General features: G+C 40.5%; 1 protein-coding gene across 2 annotated transcripts in view; it reads right to left on the reverse strand.

Annotated features, from left to right (window-relative positions):
- Nucleotides 1-2,907: 2,907 nt before the first annotated feature.
- Nucleotides 2,908-24,857, reverse strand: part of lamb1a (laminin, beta 1a) — a 58,648-nt gene continuing 36,698 nt past the window's right edge. For both annotated transcript variants that reach the window (XM_015964986.3, XM_015964987.3), the window contains 18 exons: nt 24,723-24,843; nt 23,802-24,000; nt 22,307-22,450; nt 17,841-18,072; nt 17,576-17,739; nt 14,878-15,102; nt 13,476-13,693; nt 13,231-13,327; nt 9,793-10,162; nt 9,537-9,721; nt 5,965-6,206; nt 5,628-5,834; nt 5,404-5,548; nt 5,015-5,222; nt 4,024-4,165; nt 3,746-3,922; nt 3,515-3,674; nt 2,908-3,266 (listed from right to left, as the gene is read on the reverse strand). In XM_015964986.3, coding sequence (XP_015820472.3) covers nt 3,127-3,266; nt 3,515-3,674; nt 3,746-3,922; nt 4,024-4,165; nt 5,015-5,222; nt 5,404-5,548; nt 5,628-5,834; nt 5,965-6,206; nt 9,537-9,721; nt 9,793-10,162; nt 13,231-13,327; nt 13,476-13,693; nt 14,878-15,102; nt 17,576-17,739; nt 17,841-18,072; nt 22,307-22,450; nt 23,802-24,000; nt 24,723-24,843 — 3,376 coding nt within the window. In that variant the 3' untranslated portion in view covers nt 2,908-3,126. The remainder of the gene's footprint in view (nt 3,267-3,514; nt 3,675-3,745; nt 3,923-4,023; nt 4,166-5,014; nt 5,223-5,403; nt 5,549-5,627; nt 5,835-5,964; nt 6,207-9,536; nt 9,722-9,792; nt 10,163-13,230; nt 13,328-13,475; nt 13,694-14,877; nt 15,103-17,575; nt 17,740-17,840; nt 18,073-22,306; nt 22,451-23,801; nt 24,001-24,722; nt 24,844-24,857) is intronic.

Below are 24,857 nucleotides of genomic sequence, written 5' to 3' on the forward strand. Positions count from 1 at the left end.
CTGTCTCCAGCACTGCTAGACTTTTCACCCAGTACTGCTGATTCTAAACATGTGCTCATAACCTTCTACACCCAAGTTTCACAGAGATGTGAGCCAAAGGAAAACAACAACAGAAATCTTCATTTCTGCAGAGCTCTAAAAATGTTCTTACCTTTGATGTTTTGCCTTGAAAAGTTTGTTGTACCCAGAGTGTCTCATCATTTTCTACTAGCCCTCCCTCTTTTGCCAAACTGAAAAATGTTTAGACTTAAAGCAAAGGCATTATGACCGAAAACAGAACTCAAACATTGCTGACAGCTGGTCTAAATCCTCGTTTGTGTTTGACGAACCTCATTGGCCGAAAGTGTTGCCAATTTCCTTTTGGTAAGTAAAACTTCATTCTATTGGCCCCAACAATCCAAAAGGGTGTCAATCATCCAAATTGACCCCAATCATGTCTATAGAAGGCTACTTCATGAAGCTTCTGGAATTTACAACTTCTAGATTTAGGGATAAAAATAGAAAATTTCTAAAGAACATTCAAAAAGCTGTTGAATTTGATTGTTTAGAATTTATTTAGACACATAAAAAATTATATACCTTAAATCCTCTAATACAGGCCCGGGCCTGTATTTGACTCAAGCTCATCAAGCTCCAGGCCTTTATTGGAAGGAGGGCCAGAATTAGAGGCAGGCCTCAATTTCTATTTGAGCAAAATGAACTAATGGTTTGCTGGAGTTTTTGACAATTAAAATTGCACCCACATTTTCAAAGTTAAACACATTTCTTTTAACAACGGTAGTTTCTGCTTCAGCCCTCTTCCCCCTCCCCCTGCGCAGCGGCCGCAAACTCACTGATGAAAAAGAAAAACTGCTACCTGCCTTCATATATATTCACCTTATGAGTTACCTTTGAACTGCAGTTCTAAAAGATCTACCGACCTCAAAAACAGCGGAGTGCTCGCTGCTTGGCGGCCGCATCAGTGATCGGTGCGTCACCGGAGGACGTGGTGATGCGCCTCGCTCCACAGCAGCGAAACGCGTCAGGCGCAAATATAAGACAGAAAACATTAAAGGAAATGAGCCGACATGAACGATCGCGTGTCAGTACCAACGCTCTGGCACAGGCCACAATAAGAAACCGGCCATTATTCCCCTCCGCCGACTCCGACACCGGCCAAAATATGAGACCCGGCCGTTAATTGAATACAGGCCTGTATTAGAGGATTTACGGTAGATTGCACTGCTACTTAAACTCATGAATCTGCTACTGCAGATTCTAGTCTTAATAAGTCTGCAACTGTGGACTTGGTTCTCAGACACTGGCAACAGTAGGTGTCAGCAAACCCTCAATATTAATAAGCCTGAAACAGGATCTTAAAGTACAAGTTCACTTATCATTAAATTAAAAATACTGCCGTTATCAGGTTTTTTTTGTCTTAATGTGGGTTTGCGGAACCCCAAATAGGAATTTACGAAGCCCAATTGAGCACGATGGACACACGCCGAGAGTTGATCACCTCGGCGGGCCTTGCCAGAATAAAGTGTTCATTAGTGATGGCCGAAACACTCGATTTCTGGGTCTACTGCTGATGATGTGTCCTAAAATTGTATAGAATTAATTTGAAGGAATGTAAAGTAGTAGCAGTAGTACATCTAAACCCTAACTAGGGACATGAGAACCATCTGTTTAGCTCAAATTGAGATTCATTAAAGGCACTTGGCCTCAATATCTAACCTCTACCATAACCTTGTTTTATTAAAGCCTCATCTGCAGGATCCACATTCCCAAGGGATCATAATTTGCTGGGAATTAAATAATAAAATCCTGGGGTCATGAGCTCTTGAAACCAAAACTGGTCATCTGTTAACGCTAACCAACGCTTTTTCCTCAGCAGACACTCTTGGGTGTCAAGGAGGGGCAGAATTGTAATTCCACCCAGCTTACTGCAGGAGTGCCCGTGCACCGGAGTTCTGGGGGGCTCTGTCCTTCAGAGCTCTCTTTATACAACTCCTAACCCTAACACTATTCTCTGAGTACGGCCATGTCTGCAGCTCGCCGCTCCCCATGATGATGTGTCAAAAAGCAGAGGACAAATGTCACCACACACCAATATGTTTGACAAATGATGGGACTTTAACTTTCACTTATTAAACACTCAAAACAAAACAAAAAGTCATTTAAAGTCAGTTGGTTTATACATTTTATTTTTGATAAAATGCACGTTTCTGCTCAATAGTACCCAGGCTGAACAAAATGTAAACACTCTTGCAAGGAGTTTTAGGAAACAAATCTATTACGTTACATGGAATTTTATGAAACTGCATTTCAATAGCAACCAAACGTGTTTTACAAGATTAGGTATCTTGCAAAATTTATGTGATAAATTTAACATAATTGCAACTAACATTTTAAGGCCCTGTCCACACGTAGCCGGGGATCTGCCAAAACGTAGATATTTTTCTACGTTTTGGCCTGTCATCCACACGAAAACGGATCTTTTAAAAAACTCCGGCCAAAGTGAAGATCTGCGTTTTCTCTGTTTTGGGTGTCTGCGTGTGGACAGACAAAACCGGAGTTTTAAGGTCCGCAACGTCACTTTCTGTGACAAAAAAATGCTGACATCACGTGTGCGACCTGTGTTTACACTAGCCGACAGCATGGATGCCCTCAGAGCTGCGCTCGCTTTATCAATTGTCCAAGCGCTTTCTGCTTGTTTGTTTTTGCAAGCGGAATTACTGCTCCTTGCGGAAGACCACAGACGAAGGACGAGGTTAAGAACGGGGAAAGTACTGCCGCCTACAGGTCTGGCATGTCCTTAACAACGTATTTATCCGGGTTCGTGTGGACAGAGTTTTGTTTTAAACCGAGGTGGTGTGGATGCAAGTTTTTGGAGGGGCGGATATTCGTTAAAAAAAAAACGGCTACGTGTGGACTAGGCCTAAGTCTGATCAAGGCATGATATTTTTCTTCAACCATGAATGCTCAATCTTTGTTTTTGTTTCATTGTGTAATATAACGCAGCATTTGTACTACAGCTCAAAGTTTTACTATAGCTTAGATGAGCTACATCTGTAAATGACACAAAAGGTCGGATTCTGAACAAAGTTTTCCACATCTCAGTTCCGTGTAAAGCCATGAAACATCCTACAATAAACAGGTGCTGTAAACCGTGACCTTGTGGCTGATTTCCTGCAACAGCTTCTTCACAGCTTCTTCCAACTCAACAAGCTGCTCTGCTTTCACCTCCAGAATCTGCTGATTGTCCTCATATGACTTCTCCAGATCTGAATCAGAAGATCAAGTTCATCTTACCGTTACTTGCTGTTCTCAGTAGCACGTGTTAACTATAACATGTTTCTTTGTTCCTTCTCCTCTTGTGTTAAGTGCTGTTTAAAATATTTTAATGCTAAACGAATTATCCTAAAAATAAAGATATTAAAAAATAAACTGTAGCAGGATGCCTAGCTGCTGAATTCTGATGCAGCTCTCAGCTACCAAAGTGATTCTGCTTTATTAAGTGATGTGATGTCACCTTTAAGTAGCTGCAGTTTGTCACTGGCCTGCAGCAGCATTTCCTTGGCTTGCTTCTGAAGTGTCTCTGCCCTCTTCTTAGCGTCTCCAGTGCCGCCGGCCTTTTTATTTATTAGCTGTTCCACTGTGCTGTACTGGTGCTTTACATCAGTCTCCAGGTCCTAAACACACAGGAACACAGTGACAACACAAGCACACAAATAAATGAAAAGGATCATATTGCAAAGCTCACCTTTTTGATCTCCTCTGCAATCTTCTCTATGCTTGAAGCATCCTGATTGGTCAAATCACTGCTCAGAGTAACATTCACAGCTTTTTCTTTCACTTGCACCAGATCTTGCTCAAGCCTTTGCATTCTCCGTGTGGCATTATGCAGCTGCCGTTCTGTATCTGCAGTTTCCAACTCCACCTGAACACAAGGTAGATATGTTACCTTTATGACTGCTTTAGGATAATAAATGTAAAGTTAGGAAACTTTGGATCATCATGTTGGAGACAGACAGTACTGACAGAGGAAAGGAGGTTTCTGGTAGTCTGTACGTCATCGGTGGCCTGCTGTAGTGCACTGCTAGCAGCAGTCTGAGCTCTCTGGGCTTCTTCCAGAGCTTGCTTTACTCTTTTTACGGACTCTTTTACATCACTGGCGTCCTCACTGATGAATAAAAGAAATGGGATTTTAATAACCATCAAATGTATGGTAACGTATAACTCTTATAACCAATAAAAATCAGTCATAAAATATGTATTGAGCTTATGCTGTGTAAAGTTTATTCTTGTCAGCAACCTCTAAACCAGGGGTGTCAAACTCATTTTAGCTCAGGGGCCACATTGAGGGAAATCTAGTCCCAAGTGGGCCAGACCGGTCAAATTAAAAAAAAAACAACTTCAGATTGTTTTCTTTGTTTTAATACAATCAATATAAAACGAGGCTGGAGCCTGAGGACAGTGTAGTACAAGTACAACACCTGAAGTGTACTTGAAAATTTGAAAAATAAATAAAATCAACAAATAAAAAACACATTCCTTAGTGATTCAAATAGCTTACAGATCACATGGCTAGATCAGTTTCATGCAGCACTTAAAGTATATTTGACTCATTTTACTTTACATCTTTTAGCTTTCACCAGCACATCAACATCAGAAGTCACATCCTGAGTGGCGGCCAACTTCAGGATGTGATTCAAGTTCTTGTGTGAGCCTTGAGTGCAGCTTTGTTTTATTTATACTCATTACAGAGGAAACTTGCTCACAAAGATAAGTTTATTTTCACTCTACATTGTAAAGTATGAAAATAAAGTTTTCACAACCATCTCGCGGGCCGGATTTAACCCGCTTGCGGGCCGGATTCGGCCCACGGGCCGCATATTTGACACCCCTGCAAACAATGGGACCTTTCAGGGTTCTACTAAAACTTTTCCAATTTTTCAATCCGTATATATTCAAAGTAGAAAAAAGTGTTTATAGGAAGGCAAAACAGAGTTGGTGGTAACCCAAAACACACCTTGCTTGGCGAGCATGAACCAGCAGAGCCTCTGCTTTCTGGATGTCATCAGAACTTTGCTGAAGAATAGTCTCGACATGTCCCAGCTGTCCAACCTTGTGTCGAATCTCATCAGTAATGTTCTGCAACTGAGCGGGAGTTGTTGGCAGCTCCATGGCCAGAACCTCATTTGCCACAAGTTCAATGCTTTCTAGATCTGCAGCATCCTCTGAACAATCACAAATATAGTTAGAACAAATGGACCCCGCAACTACAAATGTAAAGATCCAAATGGTAATCTGTTCATTTTAGTTGTTCGTCGTTTTCTCTGATGTGGGTTCTCACGGACACATCTAAAAACCTGGTGTTCCAATATCAACAAGATGTATAGAAAACAAGCAGAGACGTACGTGTGAGAAAATCTTTGATCAGTTTTATCAGGTTTCTCAGCTCCTCGTTGCTCTGATCAACTCTCTGTTTGGTTTTATTCGTCTTCATCAGGACATTCTGAGCACTAAGTTTCGCTTCATCAGCCTGCACCTTCACCTCTGCCACCTGAAGACAAATTACAGCTAAGAACATTTTGTACAGTTCTACTACAAAATAATTTCAGACCAGGACACAGCAGACTCACCATATTTGAGAGTTTCTCTACTTCTGCCATGGCACTGGTGATTTCCCTTTCAGAATCTTGAGTCTTTACCAAGACAACGTTGGCTGTAGTCGCTACTCCACATCCATCTCCACTACACCTAGCCTTAGCTTCTGAGTCTGGACAGCCCAGACCCCCACAGGATGAATTCCAGCAGGTATCATGACTTGTTGGTGAATTACCACAAAGCTGCAAGAACCATGGCAGAAATTTAGATGAACAAAGATTAAAGGTATAAAGGCTGTTAGACTATACAGTTCAAGTGAAGATTCAAAACTTGATTGAAAAATAATTATTGAACACAAATAAACAAAACAACCTTTTGAATGATTAATGTGAGATCCAGAGTCTGCAGTTCTCCGGCTAGGGTGTCCAGTTTTTGAGCATGCTCAGTGTGGTTCCTCAAAAACGGCTCTCTGCTCTGGTTCAACTTGTCCTCTGTGAGTTGCCGTAGAGCAGCGGAGGTTTCCACTGGGCTGCCTGCAATGATGGTTGAGGCATTGGCTCTAACTTCAGCTGTCTGGGACTGCAGGAAGTATTTAATAACACTGTCTGTTGCTCCTGTGGATATGCAAACACAACATAGTTAAAACGTTCCAACACTGGTGCTTTAAAGGCTTAACACTTCTAATGGGCTCGACACACGGGAGGCGACATCGCCTCTCCTCCATTCATTTTCAATGAGACATGCGCGACAAAGCGATAATCGCGGGTCTCTCTCCTACCAAGCGAAACGCGAAAAACGTGCGTGTGAAAGTTTGCACTCGTGCACGGACGACCCAGCGACGCGATCCCAGAAAGTTGAAAAATTTTCAACTTTTCATCGCTGTCGCTCGGGCGAGGACCAATCAACGGAGGTTTCATTCACTGACCAATGAGCGGGCAGGATGCTCCGCACATCTCCGAGCAAACATGGAGGAGAAGTTGATTATTATTATGTTTTATATTGTAAAATCACAAGTAAGATTTCACTTAACTCTAGCAGCAACTTGTGAAACATCATATCTACCACTTTATTAACTCTGAACCGCTTAAATAACCTTAATTCCCTCCAACCTGACACAGCCAAACAGAACAACGGAAGTTTCGATTTCGCCATGGAACAGAATGCGTAGACGGCTTTGCCGCTGACCGCTGCCACGGATCGCCTCCCGTGTGACAGGTCATAAAAGCGACAGCGACAAATTTCGCTGATCGCAGTCGTTTGTCGCCTCCCGTGTGTCGAGCCCATAATAATCCAAACCCAACAACGATCTGCAAAGTAATGTCCACTAATTATAAAATGTGCACATTCTCAGAACTTTAAATTTAAGCATTGGATTGAATTGATGCTTTACAAAATGGAGGTCGAGCAGCTGGTGTCCAGGTGCAGCCACAACAACCTGGTGCTAAATACTGAAAAGACAGCAGAGGTTATTGTGAACTTTAGGAAGCACACAGCCCCACCTCCCCCATAACCCTGTCTGACACTTCCATCACGATAGTCATGTCACTTCCTAGACACCCCCATGACTTCAAGTGGGAGCCCACTATCACCTCTCTCATGAAAAAGGTCCAGCAGAGAATGCACTTCCTGAAGCAGCTGAGGACATTCTACCTGCCAATACAGTCAGTGAGGCAGTCCTACGCCGCAATCATCAAGTTCATCCTCGTCTCTTCCATCGCCGTGTGGTATGCTGGAGCTACCATCTGGGATATGAAGAGACTGCAAAGTGTTATGACCTCTGCTGAGAAGGTCATTGGCTGCAAACTCCACTCAGAAACTGTACACCTCCCAAGAAATTGTGGTGTGCAGGTTGGATCACAGCTGACCCATCTCACTCTGGACAGTCTTTCCAAATTGCTCCCTTCTGGCGGGTGGCTTTGATCCATTCAGACCAGAAACTCTCACCACAACAACAGTTTATTCCCCTCTGCAGTTTGACTCGTGAATGACAATTCCACTACTGCCCCCTCCAGTTGCCTTATTTCAGTCACTTGACCCTGCACTGAATTTGGGCTCTAATCAGTAACTACAATGTCTTGTATATACTGATGATTTCTCTAATGACTGTTCCTTTATAATATTATTTTATTGTGCTTATCTTTTATTTTTGCACCAAGTCTCGCAGCAATTTCCTATTCAAGTTCGGGCCTCGAGGGCTGGTATTCAGCACATTTTAGTGGTTTCTCTGGTCCAGCACACTAGATTCAGTGGTTGAGTCACCTGTGCAGTAGCTCATCAGGCTCTGCAGAAGTCTGTTAATCACCTGCTGATTGAAATCAGGTGTGTTGAAGCAGGGTTAAAAGTAAAGCATGCTGGATACTGGCCCTCTTGGTCAAGCTCCTCTCTCTGTTACTGAACTGTTAAAACTCTAACCCGAGCCCTGCGGTCCACACACCAGAACCTTCTAGAAGTTCCAAAGACCAGGTATAAAAGTCGAGGTGATCGCTCCTTCCAGACAGTTGTACCCCGACTTTGGAATGATTTTCCTTTATCCTTATGTATCATTGACAGTCTGGGCATCATTTTTAAAAAGCTAAAGACCCTTTAATTTAAAGCTGCTTTTACTAGAATCTTTTGACTTTCTGATTTTGACTAACTAATTTTAATGTGGATCGTTATGCTGATCTTGGCCCTCTTTCTCCATACTCAAAACCAGTTGTTACCAGTTTGGGGGTGAAACTTGATGCAGGACTTAAATTTGATGCTCACATCAACTCTGTGATCCGGTCCAGTTTCTTTCATCTGAGACGCCTTGCAAAAATCAAGCCTATGCTATCGAGAGCCCACCTGGAGCGGGTACTGCATGCCTTTGTAATTTCTAGGCTTGATTACTGCAACTCTCTCTACGCAGGGTTGTGTCAGTCATCACTGCGTTGCCTACAGGTTGTGCAGAACAGCGCTGCCAGGTTCCTGACTGGGACCAGGAAACGGGACCACATCAGTCCGGTTCTGGTCTCCCTGCTCTGGCTTCCAATTTGCTATCGCTCACAATTCAAAATCCTCGTCTTTGTTTATCATTTCTTCCAGGGTGGTGGTCCCCCCATCTGGCCACTCTCCTGAACAGACATTCCCCATCACGTGCTCTGCGCTCCTCTGACCAAGGCCTGCTCGCTGTCCCTCGGTCTAGGTGTCGTACCCGTGGGGACCGGGCTTTCTCAGTCCTAGCACCGTTACTCTGGAACCAGTTGCCACCCTCGGTTAGGCTGTCCCCATCTCTGCCAGTCTTTAAGAGTCGCCTTAAAACACACCTCCTCCGCTTGGCGTTTCCAGAACATGTTTGATTTTGGCCCTCTTTTATGTTGAATTTATTTCACAGTTTTCATTGGTTCACTCAATCCATCCACTCAATCCAATTGTGTTTCACACATTTGTCCTGTACCAGAATGTTTCATCTATCTTGTAATTTGTATTTTGTAATTTGTATTTTGTAATTTGAATTGCTTTTATTGTTGATTTATTCAATATATTTACCTACAACTGAACCATGTTCAGCGCTTTGGGCTTCCTGACAGGGTTGCGGAAGGCGCTTTATAAATAAAGCTTTGATTGATTGATTGATTGATTGATTGATTGATTGATTGATTGATTGATAACTCAAATTTGAAATCATCTTTCATCTGTTTATGAAATGTAATAATTTTATAACTTTATTTGTTTCTGATGTTAGTCTTTTTCATTATGATTTTATGACTATTTTATTCAGTTTTGATCTTTGTGAAGCACTTTGTGATTCTATGTCTGTGATAAGTGCTTTACAAATAAAATGTACTTACGTACTTACTCTAAATACGAAACACTGAAGATGGTCAGGGTTCATAGCTGATCCCTATTAAATGCTCACATGTATGTTTTTTTGTTTTATTAATGAGAAACAGCCAATTACAAACAAGATTTGGATTTCTTACCTCTGATATTAGAGTTTTTGATAAGCTCTACTTGATCCAGAAGCTCCTGTACTGTTTGCTCTAGTTTCTGAGCATCAGATGTCACTAATTGTAATTTGTTTTTTATGTCGGAATTTTGTTTGTCCGCCAGAAACAGGGTCTCTTCAGTGTTGTCCAAAGTCTGATTCAGAGATGCCATCAAGTCACTAAAAAACAGTGGTCAAAGATTAAAGTGTGAATTTACCAGGGCTGTTATCTTACCAGTTTTTAATCTCACCTGGCTTGTTGCAACAGATGCTGGATCTCAGTTTGAGGTTCTGAGGCTGGGTTTTGGTCGAGAATAACCTGGATGTCTGCAGCACTCTTTTCCATACTCTCAACAGCCTTCCTGAATGGTCCGTTAATTCCACTGGATTTAATGGCCCCGATTTTATTGACCAATCGATGTGTCTGATTGGTCAACTGACCAATGATACTATCCCATTCTGCAAAACACTGGTGGCAGAGGTGACAGTCTGGAAATGTTCCAAAATATCCACGAGCACAGCTGTCACACCGAGGTCCAGACACTCCCCCCACGCAGACACAGTGACCATTGGCTTTGTTACACTGTTGCTCAGAGATCCCACGAGGGTCACAGTCACATGCTGAGGGGACACACCAGAGTTCAGTTAATTCTGCTTTCTCATCTTTAAACTTGGAAAAAAAACTATTAACCAGCCTCAGTTTCCACATGTTGCTCCTTTTGCCAGAAATAAAGGACCATTTGATCAAATTATGTAGTTTTCAATAATAATCAGAACCCAGTAAATTAACCCCAGCAAATACTTTATTGTGTGTTAATGCATTTTTCTATTTTATTTTTTTGAAAGTCTGTTGCTCTTGAAATATTTCAAAACTTGCAAAAAATAAATGCGTGCACACACTCAACTGAGCATAGTAATATGACACACTTGGAGGAAGTTATAAACTTCAGTGGAAACATAGTAAGAAAGCATTTTTAAGCAATATAGAATTTGAATGTACAGAAAATTATGTACTTGGAATGTACATTACATTATCTACCTTCAATAATTCATTGCAATCAATAGTTTTTGATCAATGTGCCTGCTTTTGAAACCTTATGACTGTTTTAAGTCTGTTTTGATTGCTTGTACATATTGTAAATGAGAGCAGTCCTTTGTATTTATAACTGTTTTATATTATTTTTATCTTGTATGTTTTTATCTTATCTGTTGTTCCTTGGTGTAAAGCTAACTATGTGTCTGCTGCTGTGGCCTCTTGGCCAGATTGTCGTCGTAAATGAGAATGAGTCCTCAATCGACTCATCTGGATAAGAACGGTTAAATAAGCATCTGCATGAGTGACTGTAAACCAAACTGTGCATGCAGCTGTGGGCACAACAGTGTCAATATTTGAGAAACCATAGAGAACCAAACCTGTCAACATTAGAAATAAACACAAATGGCCTGGTACAGTAATTCAGTTAAGTCACAGAATTACATTTTGCCAAGAAATCATAAAAAATTCATAAGTTTTTTTTTATCAATTTTGTTGTTTTACTTATTTGCCTCATTTCATTGTTCATCCCTCACTTGATGAGGGAGGTTCTGTGATTGTGTCTGACTTGAAGTCTAGCATACTTTGCAGATGTGCCTTTGCAGCTTTAAAGAAATTTAGAAATATGAATAAAATAATGTTGCATTACATTTATAATCTGTAATCGATTTTTATTTGCTATTAATTTCTAGTTCACTGTGAAAGTCATAATAATTCTTAACAGCCCTACATTTTTACATCCTTGTTCTATTTTATGATTCGCGTTTTACAATATTCAAGGGATGCTTCAATTTGATCACGGGATTTTCAGAAAATGTAAATCTGGTGGGAAAAATCGTATTAAACCATTTAAAACAACAAACATGACTTTTTTAATTCATCCTGAGAAAGACGTTGTCAAAGGGAATAACAATAGCTTAGTTATGAATATTACAAGTTCTTCTACATCTATATTTTCTGTTTCTCTGACGACAACGCTGTTAAGTCCCACAATTTACACACCATAACTTGTAGCGGTTAGCTAACAAAGAGCATACTTGTTGCCACAAGAGAAAGGTAAAATCTGTCATTTTGACGTATTTTAAATGGATGTATTTGCTGCAGTTCACTGCAGATAAGCCAGTTGACATGAACAGAAGTTCAGAAAGAAGAAATATTCTACAGACAGCAAAAATGCAGAGATTGAAGTGTATTTATCATGCTAGGTGAGTGTCTGTGGTTGCAAATGTCAGCTTTAGCAGTCTCTCTGAGGTGTGGTTTGATGTTTTTTCTTACTACCTTCAAAGAAGCAGCAGAACTACAAGTGTTTTGTACAAAAGACTGACCCTGTTGCTGATTGTCATGTGCCGTGCCATCCTTGTCGCTCAAAACAATTGCAAATTGAGTAACGGGTTTAATTTTATACATATTATTAATATTAACACATTTCTTCATAATGTAAATGGAAAATTAACATTTAATTTTACATTTATTCCTATTAATACTAGTTTCTTGTTAATGTAATGGGTAAATGACTATTTACTTTTAACTATATTCCTAATTTTAACATGTTTCTTATTAATGTAAATGGTAAATGGCAATGACTTTTACTTTTTTTTTTAATAACAACAAGTTTCTTATTAATACTTCCAAAACAAATGTGTTGTGGCAAAAAAAGAAAGAAATTACATTAATACAGAAATAAAGAAATGTATTAATATTTGAAAAATAAAAACTTAAAAGTCAATTCTAGAGTGTTCTCCTTTTTTTAACTCATTCACCGCCAGCGTTTCTTATCATTTTTACTGATTTTTTTAAGAGTCACAGAACGTTGAGCGCTAGGATGACGTCGACGCCAAAACAACCAAAACAAAGCGGAGACTCACCTCTTGCATCAGGAAGAATCCGCGTGTTTCGAGCGTTATCCGTTCTTTCATAATCCGTTGTTGAATTGTGATCGGCAGAAGCTTTTCCGGTTCGCGCCTCACTTTTTTTAACAGCAGCGACCCAAAACAATCTCCTAACACACTGATTTTCTGCTTCCTGATCACGTGACGTGTGACGTACGTGGATGAAGATCGGCTTTAGAGCTGTGATGTTTGTTCACTTGGTGCGGGGGCTCATCTGACGCTCACACAGTGAAAAAAATGCAAATGACGACTTTAGTCGTCATTGGCAGTGAGTGAGTTAAATGCATTACTAAAGTATTGGATCAGAACTCATTATTTGAATATTCTTAAAATCAAATGACGCAGAATCGGATTGGGAGCAAAAAATATGTGATCGCAACATCCCTACGTTACTTTTCCTATTCAATTCTTTATGTACAATGTTTCCTTCTGACTTATTCACTTTAGTATCTTACTCTCTACCCCCTAGAAGGTCCAATCAGAACCACCACCAAAACAAGCGTCCTACCAACAGAGCTCATTTTAATGCATTCATGTGGAGGTTCAGATCAACTCTGATCTCATTTCCATGAAGACCAAATAACTTGAATTGAATCCGATGGCACCAGAAGAGCATGGCTAGCTGAAATGTATTAACAGGCTTAAACAATTCCACAACATTTAACATGCATCCCAGTTCTGGATTAGAAGCAAGCCTTTTCAAGAGTAATACAGTAGCAACTACTGCTCCAGTGTGATTTTAATTGTTAAACCGATATCTGATTTACCATGGCATTTGACTTCAGGGTCTCCCCAGAACAGCTCTCTACACTCGCTGCACGTTTTTCCTCCAAAGCCAGGGTGACAGGAACACTGACCACTAATCTGTGGAGCAAAAAGACATGGATTACTTGTTTATTATTTTATTGAACAAGGATCAGAGAAGATTGTTGTAATGAGACCATATCCTTCCCCACATTATTTTCATGTCAGCAGTGCTCATAGAGTTGTTGCATTCAGCAAAGCTCCTCACCTCATTACAAGATGTCTCATACGAGTGTTTAGTGTCACAGTTGCAACTCTGGCAGCCGAGTCCACTGGCCAGATTCCAGGTGTCAGGAGCACAGTGATCACAGCGTTGACCAATCACGTTGGGCCTGCAGTAACACTGACCGCTGTCTTGGTCACAGTTACAATTGCTGGAAGACGGACAGCTGGATGGTTCACTCCCCAGCTGATTGCACACACATGCTGATAAAAAAAGTCTGTTTTTCAGGTTTTATCTTAACATATACACATGCACAATGCACAACAAATGTAATGTAATATTTTGTTGTCAATCATCTTGATTGTGATCTTATTGTTTCAATGACACCAAAAATATACTTTGTTTTCAGTCTATTGATCCCAGTGTCCTTACATATGTTATGGCTCATTTATGTCTAGCTGAGGGTCTATTAATGGTTAGAATGCTGTCATCCACCCACTCTCAATAAACAGAAGACTGACCCTCTATTTTAATGTTAAAAAACAATCTCAACAGTGCTGTTTACTGCCAAGTTTCAGGGAAAGGATGTTGGTCAGAAGCTTAAAGCTGGTCAAAACAAACTTTAGGATATTGTATAATCAGGCTGTAGAAATTATTCAACAGAAAAAAGTGCTTCTTTTTCCTCCTCTCATATAAAGCTTTTAATAATCAAGCTCCATCATACATCAGTGATCTGATTGTTCCACATGTCCCTAACAGAGCATTTCGCTCTCAGACTGCAGGTTTACTGGTGGTTCCCAGATTATCTAAAAATAGGGTCGAAAGCAGATCTTTTAGCTATCAGGCTCCTCTCTTGTGGAACCAGCTTCCAGCTTTAGTCCATGAGGCAGACACAGAGGAGTTGTCTTTTTCCACACAAATTAAGTTGGACCTGTGGATAGAGGAGCATCCGAGGGGTTGAATAAAGTTTGGAGACAATCTGCTGGTGTGGAGTGTTTGTGTGTGTGACTCCAAAGTAGCTGCACGGCTACAGCTTCCTAATGCACAAAATTACCCTCTAAGGGAGAGGCGGGACAGTGCGCGGGGGGGGGGGGGGGGGTGGGGGGGGGCTGTGGATGGCTAGTGTTTACTTGGAGATGGGCAGATGGTTTTTCAGAAATCTCTGCGATTTTGACTAAAAAATGACCAGAAAAACTAATGGTAGTCATCATACCCTGGACAAAAGTCCCAGGAATAAAGCACTGAACATCACAAAAGAAGCAAAAAAATGTTTCCCCGCAAGGAAAAAAGTTCAATCACCAGAGAGAGGGACATCAAAAGCAGAGGGTGGGGGAATCCACCAACACCAAATCACACCCTGATTAGGATAAACAAGAACTTGTGTTCCTGTAAGTGAACTAAAAGCAATGACAAAGGTGGCAGGGAAGTTAAACATTGGTATACTCACCTCTGCAGTCCTGAACCAAGGCATTGCCATAGTAACCCAGTTTGCATTTCTCGCAGCTGTTGCCTTCGCTGTGGTATAGGCATCTGAGACACTTGCCATTTAAGGTGTCACAGGACCCTGGGTCCATCATGTCAATGTTGTTGTTGCACTGACATGGATGACACTGCCCACCTGCCTCAGCAGGGTTTCCATAGTACCCAGGTAAACATTCCTCACAGCGAGTACCTGGACAAAACAGGTGACAAGAAAATGTAAATGTTCTGTTAAAGCTGGGAGAAATATGTTTATCTGACATCAACACTTTTGGTTTTGATTCCAGACTTTACTATCAGAGCTCTAAACCATTTCTTGCTACTTCTCAGTTTAATCTTTGTTTAAAGAGACAATGTGTAGTTTTTACCATGAATCTCTGGAAATATCCATTGAAATGTTGTTGAAATTAAATTAACTAATGCCCAGTTGTTGAAAACTACTGGCGGCTTTGTGACATATAACCATAAAAACCAGGTTTAAAATACATGGGAGTGGGTCCATGTATTCGTGTGCTGTCCGCTCCTCCTCTGTTCACATCAGGTGAGACTTTTCAATGAGCGCTTCTGCTGCCTACTGTTGTCCCACCCTGCCCCACTCCCGTGCCCTTGCTATGCACGTGTGTGTGTTTGTGTGTGTGTGTTTGTTCATTTTCATCTCTCTAGACGGTTTACACACACAAAAATGATCACATTTATCAATCGCTGTGTTTTATTTTGAAAATTTTCTTTTATTTTGTTAAATTTACCGGCCTGCCTCTTCTGCTTTGGTTTGATTTCATGCCAGAATTGATACGGCTCACAAAAAAATTAGAGCTCATGCCAAAACGATCGCTGCATGGCGCGAGCCTTTGTGGCATGTCGCAGCTGGTGTGACCAAGAGTGTAGGTTAACAAGGGTGCCGATAAGAAGCACTCATCGTTCCATGGCGCTTTGCAGCACATCTTCGCGCTTCCGCATCTGATGTGTTCCAGGCGTTAGTCTCTGGGCGATGCCATATTAGACACCATGTTTCCTTCTAAGGGAGCACGTGAGGACAAAATGCATTTACTGATTTGTAACAAGTGGTTACAAAACTTTTCCCATTAATAAACGTTGTTTTACACATTTACCTCTTCACTCGTTTCCAGTAATGAAAGGGTGTCTGATGTGCTCGTCATTTTGCTGGAGATTTAACAATCTGACAAAGTACTCATTCAAAAATTGCGCTCCAAGAGATTTTTGACCCTAATGGCCAACCGTTGGTAAGGTCTTTCTCGAACACAAAATTACCACGTGCTTACCACGACTCCAAAAAAAAAAGACACATCGTCACTTTCAGCGTTCTAGCTTGTCGAAGCTTATTTTTATAAAGCACAAGACTCTATCCAGGATAAGTAGGATTCCTCCTGGTGTGTAGAGTGCCATGTTCTCTCCAATTTTCTAGAGTTTTGTTTTAAAGTTTATAGATCAGAATGAAACCAGGGAGCCAACTTCCTGGGCAACATCTTCTAATGCCACACCAAAGAAGAAGTAACATTATGAACTAGATCATCAGTTTGTGAAGGGTTAAAAATGAAAATATTGCCCTCTGCTACGTTCCTCTGAGATGCTGAGGACAGTAAAGATGGAACTGTTGACTTAAAAAATGCAACTGCGTTGTCAGAGACAGACCGACTATAATGAAATTTACTTTCATGTCTCGAGAACTCAGTTATAAAAAACTCAAAGGTTATCAAAAAGTGGTCCAAGAGGACTGTATTATGCAGAAATATTGTTATTTCCTCACACTCTATGCCATAAGTCAGCACAAGGTCCAATGTATGATGGCAGGAGTGGGTGGTGCTATGTATCCTTTGGGTAAAACCAATTGAGTCTAAGATATTACTAAAGGCTACATTGAGGCTATGACCTTATCAGTATTTAGCACCAAATCAGATAAAAAAAATCAGAGATCTGATCCAAAAACTCAGAGTAAGGGCCTGGTGGATGATAAAAAACTACAAACAAGAGTGGTTTTACAGTTTTGCAATCTGGATTAGGAAAATTAAGAATAAGATGTTCAAAAGAACTGTAACTATTAATCGGTAAGGGACTGATTAATAGATCTGGATGAAAAATGGTTGCTGCTACTCCTCCTCGCCCTGTACTCTGAGCAATATGATGATTTAAATGATTAGAAGGAGTTGACTCCTTTAAACTAACACAGTCCTTATGTATTCACTACTTATTATGGACTCAAGCAAAGTGGAAGTTCATATTAAAGTTTTAGGCCAGCAAATGAGAAAGCTTTATGAAAGTCAAATTTCAGAGCCTTCCCTCATGTGGATTAATCAGTCTTTAGATTATCAGGATAAGTTTAAACTCATGAAAAGACACAAAATGACCCATCTTGATCTCTTTAACCAAGACCTCTAGTTTTCTTGGTTCAGTTGTAGAAAACTTTTTTACTGGAAATTAATGCTGATTTGGGCCATGAAGGTTACTGGTATGGCTGATATGGCTGTTTGACTTTGTACACAACTCTAAATCTGGGGTTTTCAGAATGAATCAAGTCGTGCAGGTTTAAGGAGGAGATGCACACAAAAATTGTTCCATGAGATTTGTCTTGCAGAAAGATTATGCAAATTATACAAATAAAAATTGAAGTTTTTTTTTTGTCTCAACCTCATTGTCAGTAAAATTCTTACCTTTGTATCCCGTGTTGCAGACACAAACAACCAATTCAGAATCGTCACTACGATAGCAGCGTCCTGCAAACTGCCGCAAACTTCCAGGTCCATCAGGACACATACAGGGACGACAGTAGTCCACTGACCCCAACACTGGATCACCATAGAAACCATCCAGACATCTAAACACAAGGGAGAAAATATCTGCTGAGAACACAATTCATCCTTGCATATTAAGTCTCCCATTTTCTCTGGGTCGTCCTGTTTTTGATTTACAGTGCACCTGTCACAGTTGTGTCCAGTGGTGTGATCCCTGCAGGCGATGCAGCGGCCTGTGTCGGCATCGCAGGCATCAGCGTGTCCATTGCAAGAGCAGGGTCGACATGATGGAAATCCCCAGTAGCCTGGCAGGCAACGATCACACTGCCGTCCATATGCACCGGTGACACAGACACACTGACCAGTCAGTGTATTACAGAAGGGGCTCTGTGATCCCTGAAGGTCACATGCACATTCTGAAAGATTCACAAATAAACAGAGAGAAAAAAATGTGATCAACAATACTGCTGGATGGGAAGCTTGTAGATACTCTCTTGTGGAATGTATCCGTTTCATAAACATTTTTAAAGCTAGCATGGTAGCAAGTAGAACTTATGTATGCAGCCCTTGATCAACATGTTACATTTTACTTCTGGGCATACTTTTATTTTGGTGACTTTTTTTTATTGTTCTGGGTAACTCACGACACACTTCCTAGTCACATGGTTGCTGTAGTGTATTTCTCTGCTAAAGAGCTTGGGTGAATTACACAGATGCTAATTCAGTCGTCAACTGCACCCACCGTCTACATAGCTGTGCCAGATTCTCTGAATTCTCTTAAGCTGTATATCCTTGAACTCACCTCAACTCCAGGTGTTAAAACCAATGCTATGATAGTGTGAGCCTGTACTGAAGTAAGTACATTTGATTAATTTTATAGGTTATCAGAGTTATAATGTGTACTGTTTTCTGTTATTGTTTTTATTGACAATCGAATTGTTTTGATGATACCCATGAAGTGATATGAAGTGAACATCATGACTTGCTTTGAGATTGTAGCTTATTTTGTATATTTAAGATTTAATTAAGTTAAAGCATAAAGCTTGTGCAATGTTATATGCCTTTTAAACTGAAGTGCCTCATGATTTTTATCTTGAGAGGAGCTACATAAAATATTTCCATTTTTTTTCTTTTCCTCTAACTATATCAGTTTAATAATGTATAGTTCAGACATTGTTTTAGATGAATTTTTTTTCCTTCTTTCCAAATATCAGACCCCTGAGTGACTGGAAATGGCAAGCCACCCAACCACCGCCACTCTGCAGTAGGAAGTCTTATTAACTGTTTTTTCCAAACTTTGCTTGTTGGATTGAATTAATGGACCTTTGAACTGAAGCAAAGAAAACACAGTTCCATAGTTTGTTTTTGGTGGTTTTGGTTTGTTTATACTTCATTTGTTTGTGTTATTTTTTTTAATACTTTAAGAGCTTTATTGGTGCCATCGTTTGTTATAATACATTTCATAGGCACTTGTGTACTATTCACCCTTAAGCTCCACAGCTGAGCCTATTGGAACTGAATATTGTTTTTAACCAACATTAAATGTACAGTACATGTTTGTCTAACTTCAGCAACTGCTGCATCACATGGGGCAGTGATTGCCAATCAGAGGTACACATGCCCCTAATGGTACATGAGCGCATTACAGGAGGTACGCGGAAAAATTATTGCGTCATCACCCATATGATGACAGCATTTGCTTTGCCCCTGGTAAAAAAAAAAAAAAAAAAGAAGAAGAAAAAGAAACACATTGGGCTGGGATGTGTTGTGCTTAATGAGTACCCAAATATAGTAGTGCACAGTGATTTATGGGTTATGCCATATTATCAATTTTAAATTTAGGCCAACTGCGACTGTGCATGAATTTTGTCAAGCTGTGTCAGCTATGGAGGGTGTTGCACAGGCCAGCCGTGCGCGCGCACACGCACGCACACACACACACACACACACACACACACACACACACACACAATTAAATGTCTACTTTGTGTGCATAATTTTATTGTTATAAGCAGTAGAGTTGTTAGCTATAGTATGTTACAATGGTGGTTTAATTTGATTAATATGTGTGGTTTATAACTTATCACTGAGTCATAGTCATAGAACATCATATTAATAGTGTGACAACTTCCAAAGGAACATTTTATATTCTCCCGACTCTCTCTGCGTGCTCTAGCAGCCTCAATGTGATACCAGTGATTTCATCGCTCATCAAAAGTATTCTCGTAAAGCATAAACAAGTTTTGAATAGTCTACATAAATTAATGGAGAAAAGGACCTAATAAAGCACCAAAGCAGTTGGCGATCAAAGACAAAGATACTTTATATAAGGAACTAGCTGAAATAGTGACTATTCTCAATAACCATTTTGTCAACTCTGCTAGACTGACTGATGACCAATTGATGCATCACAGCCAGTCTTTGTCCTGACTGAAATATCTGAATTCAAGGTTAAATCTATAATCACATCTATTAAGAACTCCAAATCAAAAGATATATTTGGACTGGACTCCATGTATTTAAAGAAACATGCTGATTCTCTTACAGGGCCCATTACTACGATCATAAACACCTCTTCTACGGAGAGTAAATTTCCAAATGACTGGAAGTCCGCTGCTGTTGTACCAGCCTATAAATCAGGAGATGTAACTGGCATGAATAACTATAGACCGATTAGTATCTTACCTATTATGTCCAAGATCTCTGAAAAATGTGTAGCTGAGCAATTAACTAACCATCTTAACAGCAGTCCTTTTAAACTACATCCTATGCAATTTGGCTTTAGAGCCAATCACTCTACAGAGACAGCTAACTGTTTCGTTGTGGAAAACATCAAGTCCAAATTGGAAAAAGGAGGTATAGTTGGAGCAGTTTTTTAGATTTGAAAAGAGCTTTCGACGCTGTCAACCATGACATACTTATCCAGAAATTGTCTTGTTTTAACTTCTCAACCAGTGCAACTGACTGAATGAGGTCTTACCTAGTGTGTGAGAGTTAATGGTGAGACATCGACACCACTGAGGAACACATTGGGTGTACCCCAGGGATCTGTCCAGGGCCCTATTCTATTCAGCATTTACATAAATGACCTGCCATCAGTGTGCACTGGATGTGAGGTGCTGATGTATGCTGATGATACAGTCATATATGTCCATGCAGAAACTAAAGCCCAAGCTGCTACTAAGCTTAGCGATGCAATGATGCGTGTACATAAATGGCTTACATGCTCGCAGCTGTATCTCAATGTTGAGAAGACAGTTTGTATGTTCTTTAGCAAAAGGAACACTTTATCTCACCGTGACCCCACTGTCGGTGTGTCTGGGGCGGGCATTCAAACAGTTACACAGTTTAAAAACCTGGGCATTATTCTTGACTCTACTTTATCATTTAAACATCAAGTGGAAAAGGTGGTGCAAATTACTAAATACAATTTAACAAATTTTAGGCATGAAAGAAACTGTTTAACAACACCTGTAGCAAAGTTATATATACTATAATTTTCCCTCACCTAACATATTGTGTTACAAGCTCGACCCAGGTGTGTAGTACAACATTAAGGCCTATCTTATCACTTCACACACAGGTACTTAAAGTCTTGGACAAAAAATCCCAGCCCTATCATCACTGTAATGTCCTTACCAAATATAACCTACTTAGTTGGGAAAATATCCTAAGATATAGTGATGCATGGCTAATTTTTTAGATTATGAATGGGAAGGCTCCCCCATCGCTTAGCACTTTTACACAGCAGAAGCTATCTAGCAGCAGAACCACACGGTCGGGACTCGGGACTGTGCTGTCCCTCATAGGTCTAGTTCCTTTGGTCAGTTGTGCTTTTCTGTGAGAGCCCCTAACGGAGTCAATTACCAGTGGACATTAGAAACTCTACTTCATATCATACATTTGCACTCCATCTTAAGAACTGGCTTTTAAGCACACAAAAATGTGAACACCTCATAATAATCATTGTATGTTTGTCTAAGACTTTATTGTGTAATCTATTAGATGTATGAGAGACTGATGGATATTTGGCTACTTTGGATTATTTAATGAGATGTATGGTTATATGAATATTTGTTTTTATGTTCTTATGTTTTCAAGAAGAAAGTGCAATGGCATTGTGTTTTATTGATGTATATACATTCTTGTGCCATTTATTATGCTCATTTAATATGTTCTTTCTTTTTAGCCACCGTGTGCTTAGTAGAACATCTTGCCAATGGACTACAGTTGAAAATTAGCCTGCTGGCTAACATTGGCACATTAACAGAAATGTTGATTAATGTGCACTGTCCTTAAATAAATGAACAAATGGAAATGAAGGTAATGAGCACTGTTGCCTCCTGAATCTCCCATTAAATTAGCTTTGTGTTGTTGAAGCGTCACACTGTTGCAGTCGGCTTTGTCGTACCTGCTTCTAATAGTTCCCTGAGCGCTTTAGAAACATCATATGAAAATGTTCCTATGGGAAGGGTGGTTCTAGGAACTAAATTCTAAGAGGATTACGCAGTCCGAATGTGCCTATTGACTGAGTATTTGTGGTATGAGAAAACGGCTCATGGGGTCCACAAGTCAAAAATGGTTGGGAAATACTGACATAAGGCATTGATAGAACAACCTGTGTTGTGATTTATTAACCAGTTTACTGACCTCTGCAGCCACTTGCTCCAAACTGGAATGTGGCTGGAGCACATGTGTCACAGCTCCTGCCAATCACGTTGGGTCGACACTGACACTGACCCCCACTGGGATCACACACGGTGCTGAGGGAACCCTGACGGTCACATTGGCATTCTGGCAAATCGAGTCAAACATAGGACACGTTTAGATCAACAAGTTCCAGCACTCTGCAGATGTAATGAGGAATAGTGACAAATTTAGAAGCTGGGAAGGTTTCCTGAAAGAACAAACAAGTTCAGACTTGTTAAGGCAGTCAGGCTTAAAAGGGAAAATTGATGAGCAGCATTTAGAGTTCAAAAACTCTACAGGTTACCAGAGTTAATCCCCTGACATCTGCTGATATTAACACATTAGACTTTAGAATGAATGATTAAAACACAAGACTCTCCAACTTCACTCAACATTATCTCATGTATTTTGGGCAAAGCTTCTGTTGCATACAGTAAGTTATGAAGGTTCCTATTCAAACCAATCCACCTTTGTTTATATAGCACTTTATACACAACTCTGTTGACCAAAGCGCTGTACAGATAAAAAACAAACCAGCAAAGGTAAAACACTGTAAACAAACATAAAACACCAAAACTATACTAAAAATATTAAAAAATTAAACACAACACAGCTTAAAACAAACAAGAGTGGATAAGAACAATCAGGCAGTGTGTTAAACGCCAGCGAATAAAAGTGTGTCTTGCGTACTTAAAAACCGCAAGTGAATAGGTCCGTCTAGTACCGAGAGGTAGCTGGTTCCATAGTCTAGGTGCAGCAACAGTAAAGGCCCCATCACCCCTCAGCTTCAACCTTGCCTTTAGTACCACCAACTGCTGCTGGTCAGCCGACGTCAGCTGGCCTGTTGGCTCATATGGCAAAAGCATGTCCAGTAGGATAGAAAGTGTCAGCCCATTTCAAGATTTGTATGCCAACACCAGGATCTTAAAACAAATTCTAAAAACAGCTGTGAAAATTGTAAATTGAAGCCAGCACTGGGTGCCCATTAGCAAACAAGCCACAGCATTCTGTACCAATTGTAGTTTAGAAAGACAACCCTGATTCACCGGAATATATAGACCATTGCAATTCTTGAGGTGATAAAAGCATGAATGAGTCTTTCCAGTTCGTTTTTCCCCAACACTAACTTGACTTGAGCCAGCTTCCTTAATAGGAAGAAGCAGGGAAGAAGCAGTTTAATGCTTCAGTAGCACTTTCCCATTTATTAAGGGTTTAGTATAAAAATAACAAATGCAGATTGAATAGGCAAAACTGATATATTGCACCTTAATATGAATTATTTATTAGCCCATCTAAATGTACAAGGTTAGTGGTGGGGAGAAAAACAGCAACATTCCTCAGATGACAGGAACAGCCACTCTTCCATTAGGTTTGGGATTATTGAGTTCTGAATTATAACGTTTTACAGACTGAGGTAATTAAGAAGGAAATGTTGACTTAAGGTGGACTGGTATACCTTTGGCTCCCTGATGCAACAGGGCAGAAATACTAAAGATGAAGTTCCTGCATATGTCAGTCATTGGTGTCTTGACAACACTTTGGCTGTTCTCTAGACACCGATAACGCTCAAATGTTTCCCAAGCATTATTTCCAGAGTCCCCTCCAACTGAAGTTATGAACATTTCCAGGTTCTTACAGTGAGGCATCAAGACAATCTGTAGAAGACAATAAAAAGCACAGAAAACACTGGTTTAAGAAACACGCAATAAAAATCAAGAACAGCCACTTGGGTTCCTTTAGACGTTTTAGTCTTCTTGTAGGTATAAAGGTCTCAGAATACGTTAGACCACATTAGATCCTGCAGATTCTACATAGTGTACTCATTCTTGATAACTGAACTTAAAGATTATTTTTCCCAATGGGTGAATCTTGAATTCTGTTGATTGGGTTCAATGTAGGGAGGTTCAGGGGGCCTGGGGGTTGGAACTAATTTGCTGTAAAACCATCCATCCATCCATTTTCGGCTGCTTATTCGGGGTCAGGTCACGGGACAGTAGCCTAAGCAGGAAGGCCCAGACTTCCCTCTCCCCAGTCACTTGGACCAGCTCCTCCGGGGAATCTTAAAGAGTTCCCTGACCAGCTGTGAGACATAGTCCCTCCAGCGTGCCCTGGGTCTTCCTTTAGGCCTTATCCCGGTTGGACGTGCCCGGAAAACCTCACCAGGAAGGCATCCATATCAGATGCCCGAGTCACTTCAACTGGCTCCTCTCAATGTGGAGGAGCAGCGGGTCTACTCCGAGCCCCTCCCGGATGACCAAGCTTATCACCCTATCTCTAACGGAGAGCCTAGCCATCCTGCAGAGAAAACTGATTTCGGTATTGCTGTAAAACCACCATAATACATCTATTTTTACTGTGTCCAACTAAAATTCCTCACCGAGTCGATGAGCATGTATGGAGAATGGACATCGCTGAGGGCTGAGTACAGGGGCAAGCTGAGATGAATTGTGTAGTTCAGTCCAGATTCAAAACAAACTGGCCTTGGAAGAACGGCATATCTGTGGAACAAAGC

This window comes from Nothobranchius furzeri, chromosome 4 (genome assembly GCF_043380555.1).
Source record: "Nothobranchius furzeri strain GRZ-AD chromosome 4, NfurGRZ-RIMD1, whole genome shotgun sequence".
Lineage (NCBI taxonomy): Eukaryota > Metazoa > Chordata > Actinopteri > Cyprinodontiformes > Nothobranchiidae > Nothobranchius > Nothobranchius furzeri.